We start from the raw sequence: 21,935 nt of genomic DNA, 5'->3' as shown, positions 1-21,935 counted from the left end.
GGACCAACAGATGTTAAAGTCATTGTGAGTTTGGGAAAAATAATTACATATCTTCTGTACTTTCAGTTCAAGAGAAACCTAAAAAGTTTTGCATACCTTGAGCAAAGCAGTCCCACATGACTGCCTTCAAAGTGTGGCACATGACACTGAAGATAAGAGATCTGTAGCAACTGAAGCACTGATCACAAAAAGGTGAAAGTAAAAGGCACAAAAATCTTAAGTCCAAAATTCTGTTATGCTTTTTGGGACCAAGTAGTTATTTCAGGATGGTAAATACTTTTTGGTAAACCTTTACATTTTAAGGATATGTTGAGATTTTTCTTATGCTAATAATATAGGGGTTCTTAAAATCAGTATAATCAAGGGAGATTCCTCAAAGTTGTTTTGCAGGTTTAGATTTTTCTAAACTGCTAACATTGTTGGCACCAACAGTATCACCATAAAACATATTTTCAAATATTTGTCTTGGAATAAGGATAATGTTTTTGATGTAAACATTTCTGTTATAAAAAAATGCAACCAAGATAAAATGTCTATAATCCCAGCAACCCTGGAGGCAAAAGCAGAAGGACTGCAATCTACTCCAACCTTAGCAAGTTAGTGAGACCCCCAGCAACTTAGCAAGACCTTGTTTCAAAATTAAAATAAAAAAGACTAGAGATGTGGTTCAGTGGTAAAGTGTCCCTGGGTACAATCCCCAATACAAAAAAAAAAAAGTCTAAATGCATTTGATATGACTAAAAATATTAAGCTATACATTCTCTAGTTTGATTAAATATGATTAGTTGAAAAACATGATCCACTGCACCAAGATAAAGGGAAAAGGAAGTAAGTCATATTCTATTTCTCCTAATGCTAACATGTGTGCAGATCAAGACTGTAGTCATGTCCCTGAAAAAACAGCATGGTTTATCCAGACTATAAGAGTTCTAAATTAAGTGGTGGAAGGAAGCCTTTTTAAAGGCATTTAGAGAGATATTTTCATGCTACCCATGTTCTGCCTATATTCAATGATACCACTCTTATATAGAACAATTTTCTGCAAAATTTATTTGCCAGAATGCAATTGTCCTATTGTTATTGAGTAGTCTGAGCTCTCTGATCAATTTTCAAACAGCAGCAAAATTCCATTTTTATTTACATGTTGACTTAGGTTATAGCATTATTTGTATTATCAAATTTATGTAGTTAAGGTATTCAACTTACAATAATATAAAGAAAATATTTAATTTAAAAAATCACTTATCTGGAAAAATCACTGCTCAATAACTCTCTTGCTAAGCTTAGCCAAGACTAACCAATACCTTCCTAATAATAGCTGCCTCCTTAAAAAGAATGAAAAACATTTCCTTTTATTTACTATCCTAAATCAAATACAGAACAAAATAAGCTTTAAAAGATACTATCATAAATAAAAATAGTCCATAGTTTCTGGCCAAAATTAATATTTGCATCATCATTCAAATGTAAAGTACAGGCTATGAAATAGGTATATGGAGTTCAATGTAAAAACTGTGGAGGGCCCTTCAGGAGGCCTTGCAATATACATGCAATTGCACTTTTTCAGTCTTTCAAACTTCCATGACTAAAATTTTATAAAATCAAAGCCCTAAAGAACTGGTGTAGTGTAAGATAGTGATTGAAAACAAACTTATGAGCCTGCGGTTTTGTATCCAACTGTTAATTACTATCTTTGTGACTGTTAGCAAGTTACTTGATATCTCTGAGCCTTTGGTGTGTAAAATGGAGATAATAACAATATTTATTCTAAAAATTACTGTTAGGATTAAACAAAATAATTCATACACAATGCTTGGCATAGTGTCATTTGCTGATAATAGATACTGTCAATACTAACACTTAATTTTAAATTTGTAATTACTCATAATTAACTTTTATAGACAAACTGTCAATTTGATAGCCATTACCTTTATTACTGAAATCATCAATTAACACAATCTCTGCTAAATATTTCCTTGGAGTCCTTTTGATTACACTGTGAACTGTTCTCATGAGGGTTGACCATCCTTCATTATGGAAGACAATGACAATACTTGAAGTGAGCAGGTTATCATCATAATGCCAATACTTGCATCTGCAAAAAGAAAATTTCATCATATTTATTTAGAGGTGATTTATAATGCTCGGCTCCAAACTTACTATGATTGTATTTTTCTAACTGGATAAAGTATTATTGACTTAAATAAGGAAAGTAAATGAAATACACTCTTTTATATATTAGCAGAAACACAAGATAGAAGAGAGAAGCTACCAGGAGATAAAGTTACCCCTAGATACGGCTAATTCATAACCAGTACATGGTGTGATAAAAAGAACTAATTTATGAATTTCTGCTGAGGATGCCTAAGATACTACTTACAGCTATCAGGTTCTTGTTTTCTCTGATAGATACCAATTTATTTTCCTTTTTGAAACTTGAGCTTTTGGTGCAAGAAGTTTATTTCACTTGCCAGGAAGAAATTACTCTACTACTGCATTTAAAAGCTATCATGTTCTAATATGGTTAAGAAACTTAGAGAAAAAAAAAAGTTAACAGGCTGAACCAAAGCATAAGCAGGCATTTAAAAACTTGATCTTGAATGAATAAACGAAGTCTAATGTGTGTAGGGCTAGTTGACTGGAGCAAAAGGATCTTTAGTTATTCTGTATGAAACTATCAGAAACAACTATAGCAAGAATCAAGTTTTCAGGAGATTTTACTAACTGGAGGAAGCACAAGACAGGGCCCGGCCTGAAGAAGACTCAGGCTGCCAGGGAAGGCTTGGGTATGTGGTTCTCAAAGAGGGGATTCAAGTGTAACCTAAAGTTAGGAGAAGACAAATGCTCTTTCAAAATAACAAGCTCAAAAACATAGTAAAGGAGAAATGCAAGTTTTGTAAGAAGATGTGATGTTTCTGGAGAGCAATTAATGTGGGCAGAGCAAAGGACATCTAATTTTAGGTAGGTAGGGATGGTAATCCCCCCAAACTGTGACCCAGATAGAGGCTCTGGCAACATTTTTCTTCCTCTTACTCTAACTACTGGGCTTAAAGCGGCAGAACTGGCTGTGAAGGACAGCCAATTTCTAAGGCAACTTGCAAGACAGGAACTTTGAATGAGAGAGGGAAAGGAATTGAAAACAGACTAAAGAAAGGTAGGAAGTAGGTAGGTTGAACACAAGAGAGGGGATTCATGAGGGCTGCTTCACCACCCTCAGAGAAACCTCCCAAAGGCCTTGTACTCTTGCAAAGGACAAGGGGGCAAGAGAGCTGGAACAGTATGTTGTTCATTTTATCCACCTCTTCTTACCTATTAACATTTAGACATAATAATTCTCTAAACATGTAGACTAGTCTGTGTGCCAGTAGCAACTCTGGGTATTTATTTTGTTTTTCACTTTTCTTAGATCCTTTGTTTTAAAAATGATGAAAAGTAACACACAGCTTGTCATGCAAATCTCAAGTGATACAGAACTTTATAATGATGACAATTCCCATTCTACCTCTCTCCAAGCATGTCAGATTTCATCTTCTAGAGGAAATCATCTTAATGGTTGTATTTTTCTAAGTTTCTATTCATGCAGACATGTCTGTATAGATACATGACATATATTCAGATGATTAGGTATAGATTTTTCTTTCATGGGAGCATGTACAGACACATCTAATTCTTTTTAACTATTATATAATATTCTACAGTATGACTATGCTATAATCTATTTAATCATTTCCTGATAAGTGAATGTATCAGTTGAGTCTTCACCAATTATTACAAATGATCATTCTGGTGCATATTTCTCTATGCCCTTGCATAGTAATCTTTCCTATAAAAATGTTCAAGATTGTACATTCGTTAGGGGTAGGAACCTCATCTATTGTGCTCACCACCTTGTTCCTGGCACCTAGCACATAGTAGCTGCTCCACAGTAATTTACTGTGTTGCTTTGGAGATAGTAATTTTGAAATGCCTTTTGATATATTTTCTTTTCTCAATTATGTTCACTCTGCTGCAAAATCTTTCTATTTAAAATACCCTTGAGAACAAGTAATTCCAGATGGTTCCACATTCCATGGAGAAGGGGGCTATTCCTCATTCACATGAAAGGTTGGCAGAAGCTCTTTTAGTGGAAAAATCTGGAAGGAACAAAATAAGAACGTAACAAAAGCAGATGAAGGAAGAGAATTTTGCCCAGCCTCTACCTCTATTATTATTATTATTATTATTTTTTTTTTTTTTCAGTTTCTCTTGGCTCTATGGTGACATTATAGAGCCCAGAAGCTTCCACATGTTTCCAGAGGGGAATATGACAAGTAGCTCTTAGCTAGGGGCCTGTTAGGAGATGCAGTGGTAAGGGACAAGATGACACACAGTGAATCCACAGGGTAGAAGTTGGAAGTCAGGGTCTGGCAGTAGAAGACAAGTAAGAGGATTCAGTGAGAACTACAGTGGGGATGAGTAACCAGGGTGGGGCTACTGTGAAAGGGACCATTGTCCTAAGGTTAACAAAACAATAACCATAAGTTACTAAGGTTAGAATGTGTCCCCAAAGCTAACATATTAGAGACTTATCTCCAACAATGATGGGAAGTGGGTCCTAAGGAGAGGTGGTCAGGCTTTGAGGGCAGAGTGTATACACTATTATCATGGTCATGGGTTCCTAAAAGGGAGAGTTTGGGCCACCTCCCTCTTGCTTTCTCTTGCTCACATTCTACCTTCCACCATGGAGGCTGCAGCAAGGAGGCCCTCACCAGATACTTGTCCCTCAATCTTGGGCCTGACCAGCCTCCAGAACTTGGAGAAATAAACTTTTAGAAAACTGTATTTATAGGGTTTGGTACTCTCTGCATTTTCAGGCACCCATTTGGGGTCTTAGAATATATGCCCTGTGGGTAAGGGGGTGGGGAGGAGTACTGCTCTAAGTTCTAATAAGGAGGAAGGCTAACTGAAAAGAGAATGCCAATTTTAAATGGACAAGTCGTGGTACACATTATTTACTAGCTTCTGCTCTCCAGCATCTCATTTTCCAGAAGAGCCTTTAAATCCTCTAGGACAGCAGTAGTTTGGCTACATTGCAAAAACTATTCTGATTACAAATATTCACATTCAGATTACAGGCTTGAAGTGTTTAAGCTATGGAGTTATTCTTGGGGTAATGTTATAGAATATTTTCATGGTAGCTATGTGCGCCAGGTGCTTGATATCAGAAGATGGGGAAGAATTTTCATAGTGACTTTTCTATAAATTCAAACAGTAGATTTCAAAATAAAAAATGAAATATACATGAATAATTTACTTGCATTCTTTGAGTATCAGCTATATTTTTAACATCTATAGTTTGATATAAAGCCTTGGTATATTTGGACTTTATTAACAAATAATAGCTAATTCTGTGGATTATGAAAAATGTAACATTTTAGGCTGCAAATCCATGCAATCCATGTTACCATCAATCTATGATAAAGTGTGCATGCATGCACTTGTGTGTGTATGTGTGTGTGCGTGTGTGTGTGCGTGTGTGTTATTCATATTTCCCCTTCCAAAGGTTGTATCTTCTATATCATTCACTGAGAATCTCAATAAAATGAGTCATTTGGGATTTTGTTCCCTTAATTCTGCAAGCAGTCTAAATCTAATAGAAAGATTCTTTAGGCACAGGAAACACATCTTCACTTTGGGAAAAACTGATTTTTAAACTATTTTATTGGTGCATTATAATTATACATGATAGTGGGGTTCATTGTGCTATGTTCACACATGCACATAAAATGATAAATCTCATCCTCTGGTACCTTCACTTTCCTTTGTCTCCTACTTCCCTCCATCCGCTTGCTCTACTCTACTAATATTCCATCTATTATTTTTGTTGTTATTACTATTATTGTTATTTCAATTAGTGTGTTATAATTATATAAACCAAATTCATTGTGGTGTACTCACATGTGGACACAGTAGATTTTGGCACATTTTATTCCCAATGTCCTTCCCTCCTCCCTCTGATCACCTTTTTCCACTCCATTGGTCCTCTGTCTATTTTCATGAGATCCCCTTTTAAAAATTCCCTCCCATAATGGGAACAGTGGTATATACCTATAATCCCAGAAGTTCCGGATGCTGAGGCAGGAGGATCCCAAGTTCAAAGCCAGCCTCAGCAACTTGGTGAGGCCCTAAGTAACTCAGTGAGACCCTGCTCCTAAATAAAATATAAAAAAGTGCTAGGGATGTGGCTCAGTGGTTAAACATCCCTGGGTTCCATCCTCAGTACCAAAAAACAAAAACATACAAAACAAAGCAAAGCAAAACTCAATCAGAACATCCCTCCCACCCACCTCTCTCTCTACACATATGAGAAAAAACATTCAGTCCTTGATTTTCTGAGTCTGGTTTATTTCACTTAGCATGATGTTCTCCAGTTCCATCCATTTACCAGCAAATGACATAATTTCATTCTTTATGGTTGAATAAAAAACTCCGTTGTGTATACATACCACATTTTCTGTATCCATTAGCCTGTTGATGGGCACCTAGGCTGGCTCCATAACTTGACTATTGTGAATTGCATATCTATGTCCCTGTATCACTACAGTATGCTGATTTTTAGAGCTTTTAGATAAATACAAAGAAGTGGGATAGCTGGATTTATGGTGATTCCACTCCTAGTCTTTTGGAGGATCACCATACTGCTTTCCAAAGTATACTTACCTAATCAATAAATAGGCAAATGAACTTAAACAGATATTTCTCAAAGGAAGAAAGACAAATAGACAAAAAATATATGAAAAAATGTTCAATAGTCTTAGTAATCAGGGAAATGCAAAACCAAACTACACTGAGATTTATCTTATTCCAGTCAGAATGGCAATCATCAAGAATAGAAGTAACAATAAATGCTGGCAAGGATGTGGGAGAAAGGTACACTTCTACTTTTGTTTTTAAATAAACTTTCCTGCCTCCATCTAAAATCTCTTTTGCTCATTTATATGATAAAAGGAAATGGAAAATGCTTACAATTTACATGAGTGCTGACACCCAATGGTTGAATAATTAGAAATGTAGATATAAAATCTAACTTAGCATCTGACATTAACAGAAATTAATATACATTTTCAATGAAAGAAGAATCATCATTGCTAAACACAATTGCTCAAATGCAACAGACTGAGGGAAGTAGATTTTACTTAAGTGTTTGGTTTCTATGTACTTTGGTTGGAATGAAGCAAAATTAGTGCCTTGACATCATACACTGGACACATAGCATCTGGGGTGCTATGGTAGATGTTATTCCTTATAGTGCATTATGAACAGCAAAATAAATAATCTAAGCATCACAAGAAATTCGTAAGTTAAACATCCTCATCACACCTCTCTGGGTATGCTCCATTTTATCAATGTATGTCCTAGAAAAGATTGCTGTAATAACTGAAATGTGGATTGGCTAACATAAGGGGGCAATAGTATAGTCCAAGTCTGTATAGGATATTCTTTTGCATCCATAATTTAAAACTGCATCGGCACCATGCTTCTTTTGCAACTATATCACATTCTAGCTCACAGATACCTAGAACTTTTCTCCCCAAATTCCTGTTATGCCTGATGCGTCCCGTTCTGTATTTTTTACAATTTAACTCAGCATAAAATAACATGCTTACACTTTCTGCATTTTATATTGTCGGTTTAGGTGCCTGCTGCAGCAGGCTCTGCTCTCTTTCTTTCTCTTTTTAAACTTCTTATTCTTATTCTTGGTACTAGGGAGTACTACTGAGCTACATCCCCAGTCCTTTTTGTTTTTATTTGGAGACAGAGTCTTGCTAAAGTGGCAATCTTCCTGCCTCAGCCTCCCATGTCACTGGGCTTACAGGTATACAACACTATGCCCAGCAGGCTCTGCTCTTTCCTGTTTATCATTTATTGTGAATAACCATCCTTCCCAGTTCTCTATGTGGAAAACTGGATTACTATGATTTCTATCTCATCTACTATTTATATAGACAGATATGAGAAGATCAAATGTTTTGTTTTGAAGCAGGTGTTATCCCTGAGAGGTCGATTATCACTCCCTCTGTTTCACCTAATGTACTACTATTCAAACTACAGTTCTTTATCTTATCTGAAGACTTTACTAAAACATCCTGCTAAATCAAGATGCAGTGGGTACCATGCAGTAACCTGCTCCACTGTGATAAGCCCTTTTTTCATATGCAGGTATGAGTTTGGTCTGACTCCTTTTGCACAAATGATGTTGGCCTCTACTGAGAGCTACTGTTTAAGTGATCTCCCCTAGGATTTTACATCAATGTCAACTTTCTAGAACCAAATTTTCTCTCTTCTCTTTGGAAAATAAGCTATCTCCCTATCTCGTATTTGCTTACGTCTCTCCCCTTTCCCTAATACATTGGGATAACTGAGAACATGTACTCTTAAACTCATCTGGCAACTCCCTCAATATCTGGTGCTGTAAGAGGCTTTTAAGAGCAATACAGTCTCAACAAATCTTATGCAATCTTAACATGCTGGTTATAAAATTTTCGATATGGAGATCACTCCAGCTAAGAAGGACAAAAAACAAAAAGGCATTGTACATGTCTGTTTTCTCTCATCTGTTAAAATCATAACATGCCCTAACAATTTACCTATTCTTTGATTTGTTTGTTATTTTATGCCAAACAGAATTTTAATTTTATTTTCTTGTGGTTGTCTTGGTAAGCATGTCTGGAATGTTTCCTGCTTTTCTGAAAGCTGCCCCATCACAGAGCCTGGCCAAGGTCCCCTTCTCTATGTCTCTTTAAAAAAAAGAAAAAATTATTTGTTCTAATTAGTTAGTTATACATGACAGTAGAATGCACTTTGACACATCATACATAAATGGAGTATAACTTTTCATTCCTGTGGTTGAACATGATGTAGAATCAAACTGGCAGTCAAACATGCCCACAGGGTAATAATGTCTGATTCATTCTACTATCCTTTGTGCCTCCATATGCCCTCCACTCCCTTCAGCCTAATCCAAAGTAACTATTCTTTCCTAGACTCCCGCATCACCCCTGCATTGTGAATTAGCAACTGCATATGAGAGAACACACTTGGCCTTTGGGTTTTGGGGATTGGCTTATTTTGCTTAGCATGATATTCTCCAGCTCCATTCATTTACTGGCAAATGCCATCAATTCATTCTTCTTTAAGGCTGAGTAATATTCCACTGCATATACATACCACATTTTCTTTATTCATTCATCTGCTGAAGGACACCTAGGTTGGTTCCATAGTTTAGCTATTGTGAACTGAGTTGCTGAAAACATTGATGTGGCTATGTCACTGTAGTATGCTAATTTTAAGTCCTTTGGGTATATGCCAAGGAGTGGGATAGATGGGTCAAATGGTGGTTCCATTCCAAGTTTTCTGAGGAATCTCCATACTGCTCTCTATAATGGTTGCACCAATTTGCATTCCCACCAGCAATGTATGAATGTACCTTTTCCCCCACATCCTCGCCAACAGTTATTGTTGCTTATATTCTTGATAATTGCCATTATGACTAGATTGAAATGAAATCTTAGTTTTGATTCACATTTCTCTAATTGTTAGAGATGTTGAACATTTTTTCATATATTTGTTGATTGACTGTATATCTTCTTCTGTGAAGTGTCTGTTCAGTTCTTGGCCCATTTATTGATTGGGTTATTTGTTCTTTTGGTGTTAAGTTTTTTGAATTCTTTATATATCCTGGAGACTAGTGCTGTATATGAGGTGCATGTGGTAAAGATGTTCTCCCAAACTGTAGGCTTTCTCTTCACATTACTGATTGTTTCCTTTGCTGAGAAGTTTTTTAGTTTGAATCCATCCCATTTATTGATTCTTGATTTAGTTTTTATTTTTTAACACTTTTTAAAAAAATAACTTTATTTATATTTTTTATGTGGTGCTGAGTATCGAACCCAGTGCCTTACATATGCTAGGCAAGTGCCCTACCACTGAGTCACAACCCCAGCCCCCCATTTATTGAGTCTTGATTTTACTTCTTGTGCTTTAGGTGTCTTGTTAAGGAAATCAGATCCTAAGCTGACCTGCTAGGATTTGGGCCTATTTTTTCCTTCAATTAGGCACAAGGTCTCTGTTCTAGTGCCAAAATCTTTGATTCTCTGAGATGAGTTTCATGCATGGTGAGAGATAGGGGTCTCATTTCATTATGTTACATATGGATTTCCAATTTTCCCAGCACCATTTGTTGAATAAGCTATCTTTTTTTCCAGCCAGTGTTTTTGGTGCTTTTTATACTATGAGATAACTCTGTATTTATGTGGGTTTGTCTCTGTATCTTCTATTCTGTACCATTGGTCTATGTGTCTCTTTTGGTGCCAATACCATGCTGTTTTTGTTACTATGGCTCTGTAGTATAGTTTAAGGTCTGGTATTGTGATGCCTCCTGCTTCACTCTTCTGGCTAAGGACTGCTTTGGCTATTCTGGGTCTCTTATTTTTACAAATGAATTTCATGATTGCGTTTTCTAGTTCTATGAAGAATGTCACTGGGATTTTAATAGGAATTGCATTAAATCTGTAGAACTCTCTTGGTAGTATGGCCATTTTGACAATATAAATTCTGCCTATCCAGGAGCATGGGAGGTCTTTCCATCGTCCAAAGTCTTCTTCAATTTCTTTCTTCAGTGTTGTACAGTTTTCCTAAGAGTCTCTTTGAACAGCAGTTCTTGAGAAGCAGTTGTCATATGACGTCATCCTGGCAGAGTAGACTAGCAGGGAACACTTGTCCTAGCTGGGCCAATCGCAGTCTCTTCTCCCTGGACTTCGAGCTTCCTTGTTGGTTTATATTAGGCTTTATTAAGGCAAGGGCTGGACATGGAGATGGTTTTCTTTGAGAAGCAAAGAAAGAGAAGTAGAGATGTGAGTCCACAACTCTAGAGGGACATAACATGTCACTTTGCTTCTCAACTTTTCACCTCCTGGTTCTGTGTCTCTCACAGTCGTCACAAGTGCTTTGTCATCTTGGGTTCTATGAGATACCACTATATCCTTCTAATTAACACCCCACTTCCCTGCTCTTCTTTTAGCTTAAGCTAATTAGATTCATTTCTAGGCAAATAATCTATATCTAACAAGCTATTCTTGACATTTTTATAGAATTCAGTTCATTATGTGTATGTGCTCACAGAATTGAACTTAAGAGATTCTAACTTTCAATTAGTTCATCTGTTTTCCCCTAAAATGTGAGATTACTGGAAATCTCCTCTATGGTCATTGCTAAAGTTATAGAAAGATGAACTAGATATAGCCTCTCTAGATGGTTTTACTCGATAGGTCCTAAAAATATTTTTAATTGATGAACATTAAGTTTAAGAGAATTACATATGCTGAGCAAATACAAAACTGATATAAAAATATTAATTTGAAGTGAGAAAAAAATTCTTAAATTTTCATGTCACTTAGTCATCACTAGAAACTCTGCTTGCACATACTGGTTACAGTCAGGTTACTTGGCCAACATAGAATTTGTTTTGATGGTTGGTTCCTTATAGTTTTGAAAGCTTCACACATCTTCCTCTATAATTGGGCTTGGGGAAAGCCTAAAATCAGAGTGGCTGAATCGGGCCCCCACTCTGATGGACAGCTGCAGGCACAATGATCAGTTTTTCTTTGTCTTCATTATTCTAACTCCCAGGCAGATATTCCCCTCTTAATAATATACTCTTTATTTTGCATAGGTGCAATAAAATTGAGGTTATAGTTTTTTATTTAATCATTTTCTTAAACTCTACTTCAATTCCTTGAAGAGCATGTATTCTTTTTCTCAACTATTAGAAACTCTCAGATGACCTAATTACTTTTCCCTAATGTTCTTCTTATCAGTCAGTCCTCCTGTGAAGGCCAAAGTTAAATCTGTAATAACAACTCACACTTCCATATTATCTCTAAGAGGAAAATGTCAGCAAAGCTAATCAACAGAAGTTCTGCTCTTAGCCAAAATAGCTTTTATGTATGTCAATCCTTGTTACATATATGTTGATTTGATTTCAGAATTTTTTCTGGGACTACTCCTTTTCAACAATGTGCTATATCACAGACTACTACCCATTTTATTCATCAATGATTAAATATTGATGACAAGGAAAATAATCTTTAACTTCTGCTCTACTTGGGGTTGAAGGTCAAATCAATCAATATAGAATTAATGGTGAGGCCTGCAAAAGTTTTTCAAATATATTCCCTAACAGAATGGAACTAGGTAATTGAGAAAGGATGACTGCTAACTATAATCCTTGCTTTAGGGTATATAGAAGTATAGAAGGCCAGAAACCAGAAATGAAGGTAACATTAGTGGGTGGCTGTACCTCCTCATGCTCATAAGCCCTATCAGTTCCACTTCTTGCAATCATCTCAATTTAAATCGAACAGGTGTTTGCCGTGTGTACACAGTTTTAAGACAAGTGTCCCAGTTTCAACCAGGTTGCTGCATTTAATCTTACCCTGGGACTGATTTCATATTCTGGGCTGATTTCATGTTGAATGGCACAGGTTTATTTCAAGTCCAATCAGTGGACTAGAGAAAAGGGCGCTGATTCAGCAGAGCAACATGGCTAGAACCAGAAATTGCCATGGCTGAACCCCTAGGTTGAAAGCTACAAAAAGAGCTAGTAAAAACCTTTGCTTTATGTAGCTTCTGTGACAAAGAGCAATACCACTGTGGTTTCCTCTGACCCAGGGTTCACTAAAAAGACTAGGTTTGTATTTATTTCCACTTTCCTACCCTTCTTTGAGGTAGCCAGTTTCCTGTCACCCCCACAGTTAGAGAGATACTACTGTCTGGTCATTAGCCATAATGTCACACTTCCTCCACCTTTCCTTTCCTTGAGCTCCCCTCTACTCCTCACACACAGTCACAGGATGGTTAAAATTCACAGCTCTTAAACAGCCAAAAGAGCTAATGGGTACATCATCTTTGGACCACTCAGCTTATGGTCTCTGTGACAAACTTAAATAGTGTGCACAAACCCTGGGGGGCAAGTGTGGCTCTGGAGAACACCTCCAGCTCAGCCATTCCACTGATGCTCCTCCCTCAGTTAGTGTCCTAACAAGACCAACCAAGTGAGAAAGGTATGTCTCCACCTTGAGTGCTACAAAAGAAGACATGGGTGAGAACCTCACAGCTGAGTGGAGTCCGGACTGGTTGCATGGGGTTGACTATGTATATGTCCCTTCCGTGAGGATAATAAGTGGCATCAGGGACTCAGGCTGTGGAATCAGTGAGTGCTGGCTGCATGAGCAGTGGTGAGACACAGAGAAGGAACATGAGCACCCATAAGGAATCCCAGGGCACTCATTCCCAAGCATGTGTTCCTTATTCCAAGCAGGCTCCCCGAACTAGTTATGAAGAAGTTGAAGAGCCTAAAATTCTTGCAGAATATACAGTTTTTTTTTTTTTAATCTTTATTTATTTTGTTATGTGGTGCTGAGAATCGAACCCAGAGCCTCACACATGCTAGGCAAGGACTCTACCACTAAGCCACAACCCCAGCCAAGAATATGTAACGTTTTAAGCAAAAAAAAAAAAAAAAAAAAACTTCTTATTAGTTATTGTGATCTCATTTAGTCCCAGACTGGGGAAATACCAGTCCTTATTATAGCTTTTAGTTTCCAAAGTTCTTTCAGACATATTATCTTATTTAAGTTTCATAGTAATCCTATGAGGTAGGGAGGTATTATTATTGTTAATTATATACATAAGGAAAAAGGCTGTTAGGTTATATGATGTCCTCAAAGTCACAGTAGCACAGATGACTGTTTTACTGTTTTGTTTTTGTTTTTGTTTTTTTGAAAAAAAGAATGCTTTGACTCTGACTTTAATGTTCTTTTCCCTAAACCACAGATTTATTAAAAAAGCAAACAGGGAAATAAATTTCTTATTTTCATGCATACCTACTAAAAAATGACTGCACACAGCTTGGCCGAGTTTTGCCAAATTTTAAGTACTGAGGATGCTAACTGTTAAGGACAGCTAAGAATGCTGAACTATGTCTTTGGGTAGTTCTCTTCAAATTTTCCTTTTCTGAAAAGGATAACCATACCAGACAGATGTGTCCAGTTAATGATTTGAAATCTCAAACCACAGTTTAAGAAAAACCCTGGCAGGGAGTCTTAGGGCTGGACATATGTTCTTTTAGATTTTTTCAAAATTCCCTGGGAAAGAAAAAAAAAGAAAAAAAAAAGAACATTTCACAGTGAAAGCCATATGTTTATAGCTATATTGGACTCTCATTTCACATACAAGCTTATATATCATATTCTAATTTTATAGAAGTACCAGCTTATCAAACACCAATATATTTGAGCTGAAACAACCAGGATCAACACCAGGTACCACACATGGATGTAAAGACACTAATAGCACAAGCAAATAAATATTTAGATCTCTGACTTAGTTAACTAATTTATGCTGCACCTTATTCCAAGAAGGACTCTGGGAAGCTTACAAAGACTCACAGAATCAAGCAACATTACAAAAATTAAAAATAGGAGAAGAAAAAAGGATAAACAAAGAATGAGGATGGGGAAGGAGGAATCAAGACTGAGGTTCTAGGAAATCTTAGTTAGGTCTGTGCTTAACAAACCAGTTGTTCAGAAGAACTTCATACTCTTGGTGTGAAGTCCAGATGGAAGATTTTTCTTTTTACAGAGGGTCTCCTTATGGTAAATACAGTAATGAGTTTCATTGGGCTGTTTTTCATGAAAGCTTCAATGGAGACCAATGGCATTATACCAAAGTGCAAGTCATTAAAAACAGTTGTGCAGAGAACAAGTTGGAAATTTAAGTTCAACACAGATTTGAAAATCACACTTTGCAAACATTCCTTAAAATGTTTATTGAGTCATCTTCTATTCCACATTTCATCACTCAGTGAGTGATTATATGCCTTCTCAATGTACTCTAATTACAATAAGGAATCACATCTACCATATGGAGGACTTGCATTTCCAAAAGCAAATTTCAACAGTTAGTGACTGAATAAGAGGTATGAGCTTTCACTAGTAGCAAGGTACTTTAGGTTGGACTAAGTGAATTTTTTCTATCAGAGAACTCTTAGAAATTTCAGCAGTTAACAAGACAAGCTATATACTATTTACTTATGTAAGTCTTAAACATTGATACTATAGCTAAATGAGGAGGTAGTAGATCATTTTTTTGAAAGAGATAAAACAAATTTACTCTGTATGAGGTAGAAGCAACATGGAACAAGATATGATGGACAGTAGAGAAGAGACTCAACATACAATTCTGATTACAAATGTGGGGGAAAAGTACATAATGCTTAACAGTTAACATTTATTAATTCAAAGTATAAATAATTTCTGGGGCTAATAAGAATATATTAACTATGTTTACTAGTTGATCTTGTTATAAGCATTAGGAACAAAGTAGTTCATTTAGCATGTAATATAATTCATACAAATGAAATATTTAATATATATTATGGAAGAGAAAACTTGGTAATACTATTTCAAGAAATCATTAAAGTCATCTGCCTCTTTTCCAGCATTAATTTGAGTTCTCTTTACTCCTCCCTTATGTTGTTGCTTCACTGTAATTTTCCAGAAAATAAAATTCTTTTGAGCTAATGAGTCGCCAAGATGGAGCTGAAGTTAGTTATCCAAACGTTTTCTCCATCCATGGAATCATAAGGTAAGAGCTAAGAGGGTATGTTAATTCTCACCCTGAAAAAGGTAGATGCCAGGAAGTCTCAAACCAAAATTTTGAAAAACACTTAGTTCACTCAAAATCTTGGCAGGAAACCCAAGAAATGAACACATATGAACATTACCAGTGAGCTACTGTCCATTCTCATCTTGAAACAGTATACCAAGTTTGCTGCATTCTGTCCTCAGAGGTCCTGGATTTCTGATAGTCTATAGAGAAGTTCATATACAGGGGAGATGACCAAAGGAGAAAAGAAAAAAAGGTGGCAGGGGGTAAGGAAAGGGGATCTACCCTATGAGATGAAAGTAACATGGAATAAGATATGATGGATGGTAGAAGAGATACTCAAGTTGAAAAAACACTACAAAGAAAAAGAACAGTTACTGATCCTTTGAACTAGAGGTTCCACTAGAAATTTGTACCACTAAAATAACTAATGATGGGCACAAATATTGAGCCACAAACTTGTTCACCACAACATTTTTATAAAAATGAGAAACTGAAAACAGTTCTAATGTTGCAAAATAAAGGACTGGCAAAGTAAATTGTGGTCTTTCCTGCAGTAGCATGCCCGTCAAACAGTTTGGCAAAAACATTTAACAATTCATTAAAATGTTTTAAAAAGTTTTAATGCATTTTATGAAATAACATTATATACAATCTGACTTTGTCTTTAAAAAACATACTACCTGGGATGGTAAGATTACAGGTGATTTTTATTTCCTTTTAAATTTTCTATTAAATATGTATAATTCTTTCCTTTTTTTCAAAATGTTTAAAAATGAAGTTCTTACTTAAGACAACTGCACGTGAACTTAGAAGAAAACTCTGGTGACTTCATGATCAGCAAATCCCTGGGCAAGATAACCTCTTTCTTGTAAGAACTATCACATGAAGGCTTTCCCCACGAATGCCTTCTTATGAAAAGGATTAGACTAAAGTTCTACATAAACTTTGTAGACAGCTTTGCTAGAATGCATCCATTCTAAGTATACAAGGGTACATTTTTAAAAACATTACTATTTATACCCATTCTCATTTTTTTGTTTTGATTTTTTAAACACTTTTTTAGTTGTTAATGGACCTTTATTTTACTTATTTATATGCAGTGCTGAGAATCAAACCCAGTGCCTCACGCATGCTAGGCAAGTCCTCTACCACTGAGCTACAACCCCAGCCCCCCACTCTCATTTTTATTCAATGGCTAGATATTTGTGAAAGATCTGAAAATCTTGCTTAAGTTACCCCTGAACTTTATTTCTGCTATTTTTTTCCATCCTGATATTAGCTGGTTGTTCCATCTAATTCCACTGCTCTTCCAGATAGCTGCTACACTGATAAAGGAGGGGCCTACATGGAACAAAAGAACAGAGCTGCCACTGGGCTACCATTTCTCTGAGGGCTGGAACAGCTAGAAGAAAGATAAATGTGCTTAAGTGGGAAATGGAAACACAAACAAAGATACAAGAACTCTCTTGGAAGACATCTTTTCCAAGAGCCAGTGCCAACTTTTGGGGGTTTAAAAATTCAAACAGGAAAGCCAGATCTTTGGAGTTCCAGGATAATGTTCCAAATATTACTGAGTAAATATATTTAATTATTGCCATTTGAGAAAGTATTTCATGTGATATAAAAATATACTTTTTGATGGAAGAATCCATTAAAAACCTTAGAAATTACAGATATCCTGAAGAAAATGAGATGGACTCAATTATGTATCATGTAATTCAAAAGTAAAACAAGTTTGACTTTGAAATTCCTTTAAATAGCTGCAAGTAGACATGACTCTGGGATAATCTAAGGAAATGTATTTATTTAAACGCATTTCACTGACTTCTCACTGCTCTGCCATCTGAATGCTCCTCCAGTATGTCATGCCTGACAATTTGCTTTTGATAGCATTTGTCCACCCAAGATTAGAGTCACAGCACTGACCTCCCTGGCAATCTCTCATACGAAAGTCTTCAAGATAGAAAGGATGTTTTTGAGGCCTCTTCATTAACTAAGACATTATAACACAGAACGCCAATTCTTCCCCTAAATATTATTGCCCCAAACACTTGTCACGCACAGAAAAAAAAAAGACATTCCTTTCTTCAATCTTTGAAACTGAAGGCGTCACAGGAGCAATCTGAATGGATCCCTTGGATACCTAATGTTTCATTTTCTGAAGTTGATGCCAACTTATCAAATCTTTTTTCAGGAGAACACAGAAAATTATAAGGGTCACTGTCACAGTTTAAAGAAAAACAAAGTTTGCCCTGTATTGACTTCCAAATTAATCCTACCTTAATTTCAAAAATATCTCCAAGATATGATCCATATCACAAAAGTCACAGGTCTTTTACAAACAACTTCTTCACAATTAGTTGGGGGTGGGGTCTCTGTTGAGGTGTCCCTAGTTTTACTGCTTCTCGAGACCATGTAAACTCCCGAGTACCATGCCTGCAAATTTTGATGCTCAGAAACTATTAATTTCTTTTCCTGCATTATTACAATTATACTTCATGGCATGGTCTATTGGACTGCTGTATGTTTCCTGGAAACTAAGACAAAAGTAAGAAACAGTTGGAATGTTCTTTTGTTCATATGCTACCTGGAAAGAATTTATATTATTTCTCTTAAAGAGGAGGGGAGATAAAATCTAAAATTAATAGGTATTCCAGGTAAAGTCAAGGCCAGTTACCAAGGAATTAAACAGTCAGTACATCATCTACTCATCTAGGTAAGGTGATGCACCTGGGGCCTGAGAGTATGATGCTATCACATTTATGTGGTCATCAGTACCTCTGAAATTCAGATTAGGTCTGCTAATCAACAGAGACTATTTCAACATTAAATCTAATAAATATTCCAAACAGTGCAGAAAACCTCCTGTGCTCCATTGCTCATGCCACTGACTGCAGCCTCTGTGGTGCACGTTTTGGCATGACTCCAGCTTCCTTCCCAAGCCCATCTGAGCAGTAAGACATCTGTAAAAGGAGATGGGGGATAAAGTGGGGAAGGAGAGACAGGAGGGAGAAAAGAAAGATGAATTACGAGGGTACATATAATAATAATGAGGCCAATTTATTTCTGTTCTTGAATGGCAAAACTTAATATTCTATCCCTTTTGTTCTTGACATTTCTAAAAGTCATTAACAGATTTTATATCTGGCACAAATTAACAGGTAACAATATTTGTTCTATTAGTGGATCTATAATTCATAGCCTCCGTGTCCACAAATGTAGATCGAAACTGGAGTGATATGATGGGCTCATACAAGATGATGTCCTTGCTTCTTGTTTCTATTCTCATATAGAAAGCGCATGTCCTTTTTGTAGACTATTTAATGCCACATTTTTCTCTCTTTTTTGCTTTCTGTTGGTGACTTTACTGTTTAAAATGGCCCAAGTGTAATGCCAAAGGGCTTCTAGTATTCCTATGTACAAGGAGGCTGTGTTGTGCCTTACAGAGAAAAAACGTTTTATAAAGTTCGTTCAGGCAAGAGTTATGGTGCTGCTGGCCCTGATTTTCATGTTAATTAATCAACAGTATATATAAAATAAGGTGTCTTAGAACAGGAACATACGTAAATAAGGTCATCTATTTGATCGGTTGATGAAAATGTTGTGACCAAAGGCTTACAGGAACCTAACTCTAGGAATGACAGTTCAGTATTCCTAATTCAGTATTCACAGTTAACTAGAGTTACCTCAAGAACAATGGGGCTGAGACAGGGGGATTGTGAGTTCAATGTCAGCCTCAGCAAAAGTGAGGTGCTAAGCAACTCAGTAAGACTCTGTCTCTAAATAAAATACAAAATAGGCTGGGGATGTGGCTCAGTGGTTGAGTGCCTCTGAATTCAAACCCCAGTACCAAAAACAAAAAACAAAAAACAATGGGGATCAATTATATCAAAATGCTGATGCACAGAAATGACCTGTCAACATTAAAGACAGTTAAAATTAAGCTACAAAGTTTGTAACTCTTTTGGACTTCCCACTATCAAGGGGAAGCATACTAGGTGGGTGGAATTCCATTCTTTAGGCTTCTGCCTGCCAAAATAACCTGCAGGATAAAAGAGACTAAATCACATTCTCTTAATTAAAATTAAGTGTATGTTTTCGAAAAATTATGCCAAAGAATGGGACTCTAATCAATATGGTCCTTAAAAAAAAGTCAGGGCAAGTCAGAAATATCTGTATAATATTAAAGGATGCAATATATAAAATGTGCCCTGAAAACTGCAGGAAGCTGGCAAAAGAATAGTGAGATACAGAGTCTTCAGCACCAAGCAACAGTAGAAACCAAGAGCCACAGAGCTCATTTTATGATAAACCTACACTTGAGAGGACATCCTGATCTCCTGCTTAGATTACAGCCTAGACTAGATGTTTAGAGTCAGAAGAAATGCAGGGTCAAGCTGGAAACATTTATAATTTTAGAAATGCCAACGGTGTTTATTTTACAAAGTGCTAATAAGTGTTATTTAAATACTAAACATGACACCCATGATGAATTTTTCTTCAGCTCTCTCGATGCAAATTAAAGATTCCATCACCCAGTACCCACAAGGATGTATCTTAGATTGCTGTCAGGGACTCTGTGTTTGCTCTCTTTCTGTGGTACTCTTCCTCCACTTACATAGTAGGAAGGCAGGATAAAAGACAAGGAGGGTCAGACATCCACTGATAGGGTTGAACCCCACCTCATGTGGACTCATGAATTGGGTATTCTCAGGTGCCATGTAGCACCCAGTTTTTGCCCTACCCAGGCTCATGAAGATGATACTCTGCTGCAGAGGGGTCTCTGGTCCAGAGAAGCTGGTATGCCTGTTCTAGGCAGGACCAGTTGAGGATACCTGCCAGTCTGCCAAGGTTGTGGTTTCCTGTCATTGCAGAACTTACCGGTTGGTGATCTACAAAAACTCAAATGTAAAAATCTGCCGTTCCAGAGTTTTACAGGCATTTGAATGAAATGCTCTTCCATAGCATCTTCCTCACATTTGGCCATGAGTTTCAGGGGCAGGACTGGAGGATGATCTAAGAGACAGGCACAGTACCACGGTAAAGTCTGCCCATTCCCACAACATCAATTCTCTGTTCTTGGGACTTACGGTGGTGCCTTTCTGCTCTCAGTGTGACTTCTTTCAACTTAAGACTTAAGCAGTGGTCCTTCTATATATAGTTTGGGTTTTATATGCCCACATTTAAAGAGTCACTTTGGGATTGATAACATACTTCTTCTGCTCTTAAGTAAAAGCTTTTATTACTATAAAAGAAGTCTCATGAGTGTTCCAAAAATACTACACTTAAAACTACTTCACTTAAACAGACTTTCCTGACCTTTTGTCTGGTACAGTGAAAGGTCCTAGAAGACTTGGATTCACTTCTGGTGCTATTCAGTCATTAATGGTCACTTATTGTTTGGCCTGACAACTCTGTCCACAAGATGAGGGAAGAGTACCAAGGGATCTTTCTGGCCATGTTTGGCTCTAAAATTCTGAGTCTATGACATATTTAACATATCATGACCAAGTTTCTTGAAGTGCCTGAGCCATTTCCTGTAAAAGCTACAATGTGACTCTAAAAAGTGTAAACTTGTGCCCAGGACTCCCATTCATTCTGATCAGCAGCTTATCTGGGCCATTTGAGGAGTGGGATGAGACCAAAGATCTGGACTCGGAGGAAGAAGATGGAAAACATAAAAAACCAAGAATAGGTGTACCGAAGGAATTCAAGGCAATCCCCGATTGATTGAGAGAAGGAAAAAAAGGGTACAAGAAAGAGACAGGGACAGAAACAGAGACGGAGACAGAGGCAAGCACTTAGGTCACCAGTACTGTAAACAGCTAATGTGTACTTTGCTGCTGCTGCTGAGCCAGGTAAGGTACTAACCATGTCAGAGTCTGATACCACATAGAACAGGCTGGTGAGGCCCAAGCATAAGGAAGCATAGGGGGTGATGAGTTTTGAGAACATGGAATTAATTTAAAATTAAATTAACAAAATATTTTTTAGTTGTAGATGGATACATTATCTTTATTTATTTATATGCAGTGCTGAGGATTGAACCCAGTGCCTCACATGTGTGAGGCAAGCGTCTACCACTGAGCCACAACCCCAGCCCCATGCAATTAATTTTTATGCTGTAATATTCCCAAATGTGTACAGATATATGGCAAAAGAAAATGGCAACTATCCATCAAACAGTAGTTGCCCCTAGAAAGGGAGAGAGGTGACATTCAGTTCTC

The 21,935-nt window shown here is 36.8% G+C and overlaps 1 protein-coding gene across 4 annotated transcripts in view; it reads right to left on the bottom strand.

Annotated features, from left to right (window-relative positions):
* GALNT7 (polypeptide N-acetylgalactosaminyltransferase 7) overlaps nucleotides 1-21,935 on the bottom strand; it is a 131,699-nt gene that overhangs the window by 22,864 nt on the left and 86,900 nt on the right. For all 4 annotated transcript variants that reach the window (XM_079142952.1, XM_079142955.1, XM_079142954.1 and 1 more), the window contains exon 3: nucleotides 1,929-2,095. In XM_079142952.1, the coding sequence (XP_078999078.1) occupies nucleotides 1,929-2,095 (167 nt within the window). The remainder of the gene's footprint in view (nucleotides 1-1,928; nucleotides 2,096-21,935) is intronic.

This window comes from Sciurus vulgaris (genome assembly GCF_902686455.1).
Source record: "Sciurus vulgaris genome assembly, chromosome: 5".
NCBI classification, from domain to species: Eukaryota; Metazoa; Chordata; class Mammalia; order Rodentia; family Sciuridae; genus Sciurus; species Sciurus vulgaris.
The sequence above is the reverse complement of the archived record's forward strand: the minus strand, read 5'-3'. Positions and strand labels throughout refer to the sequence as shown.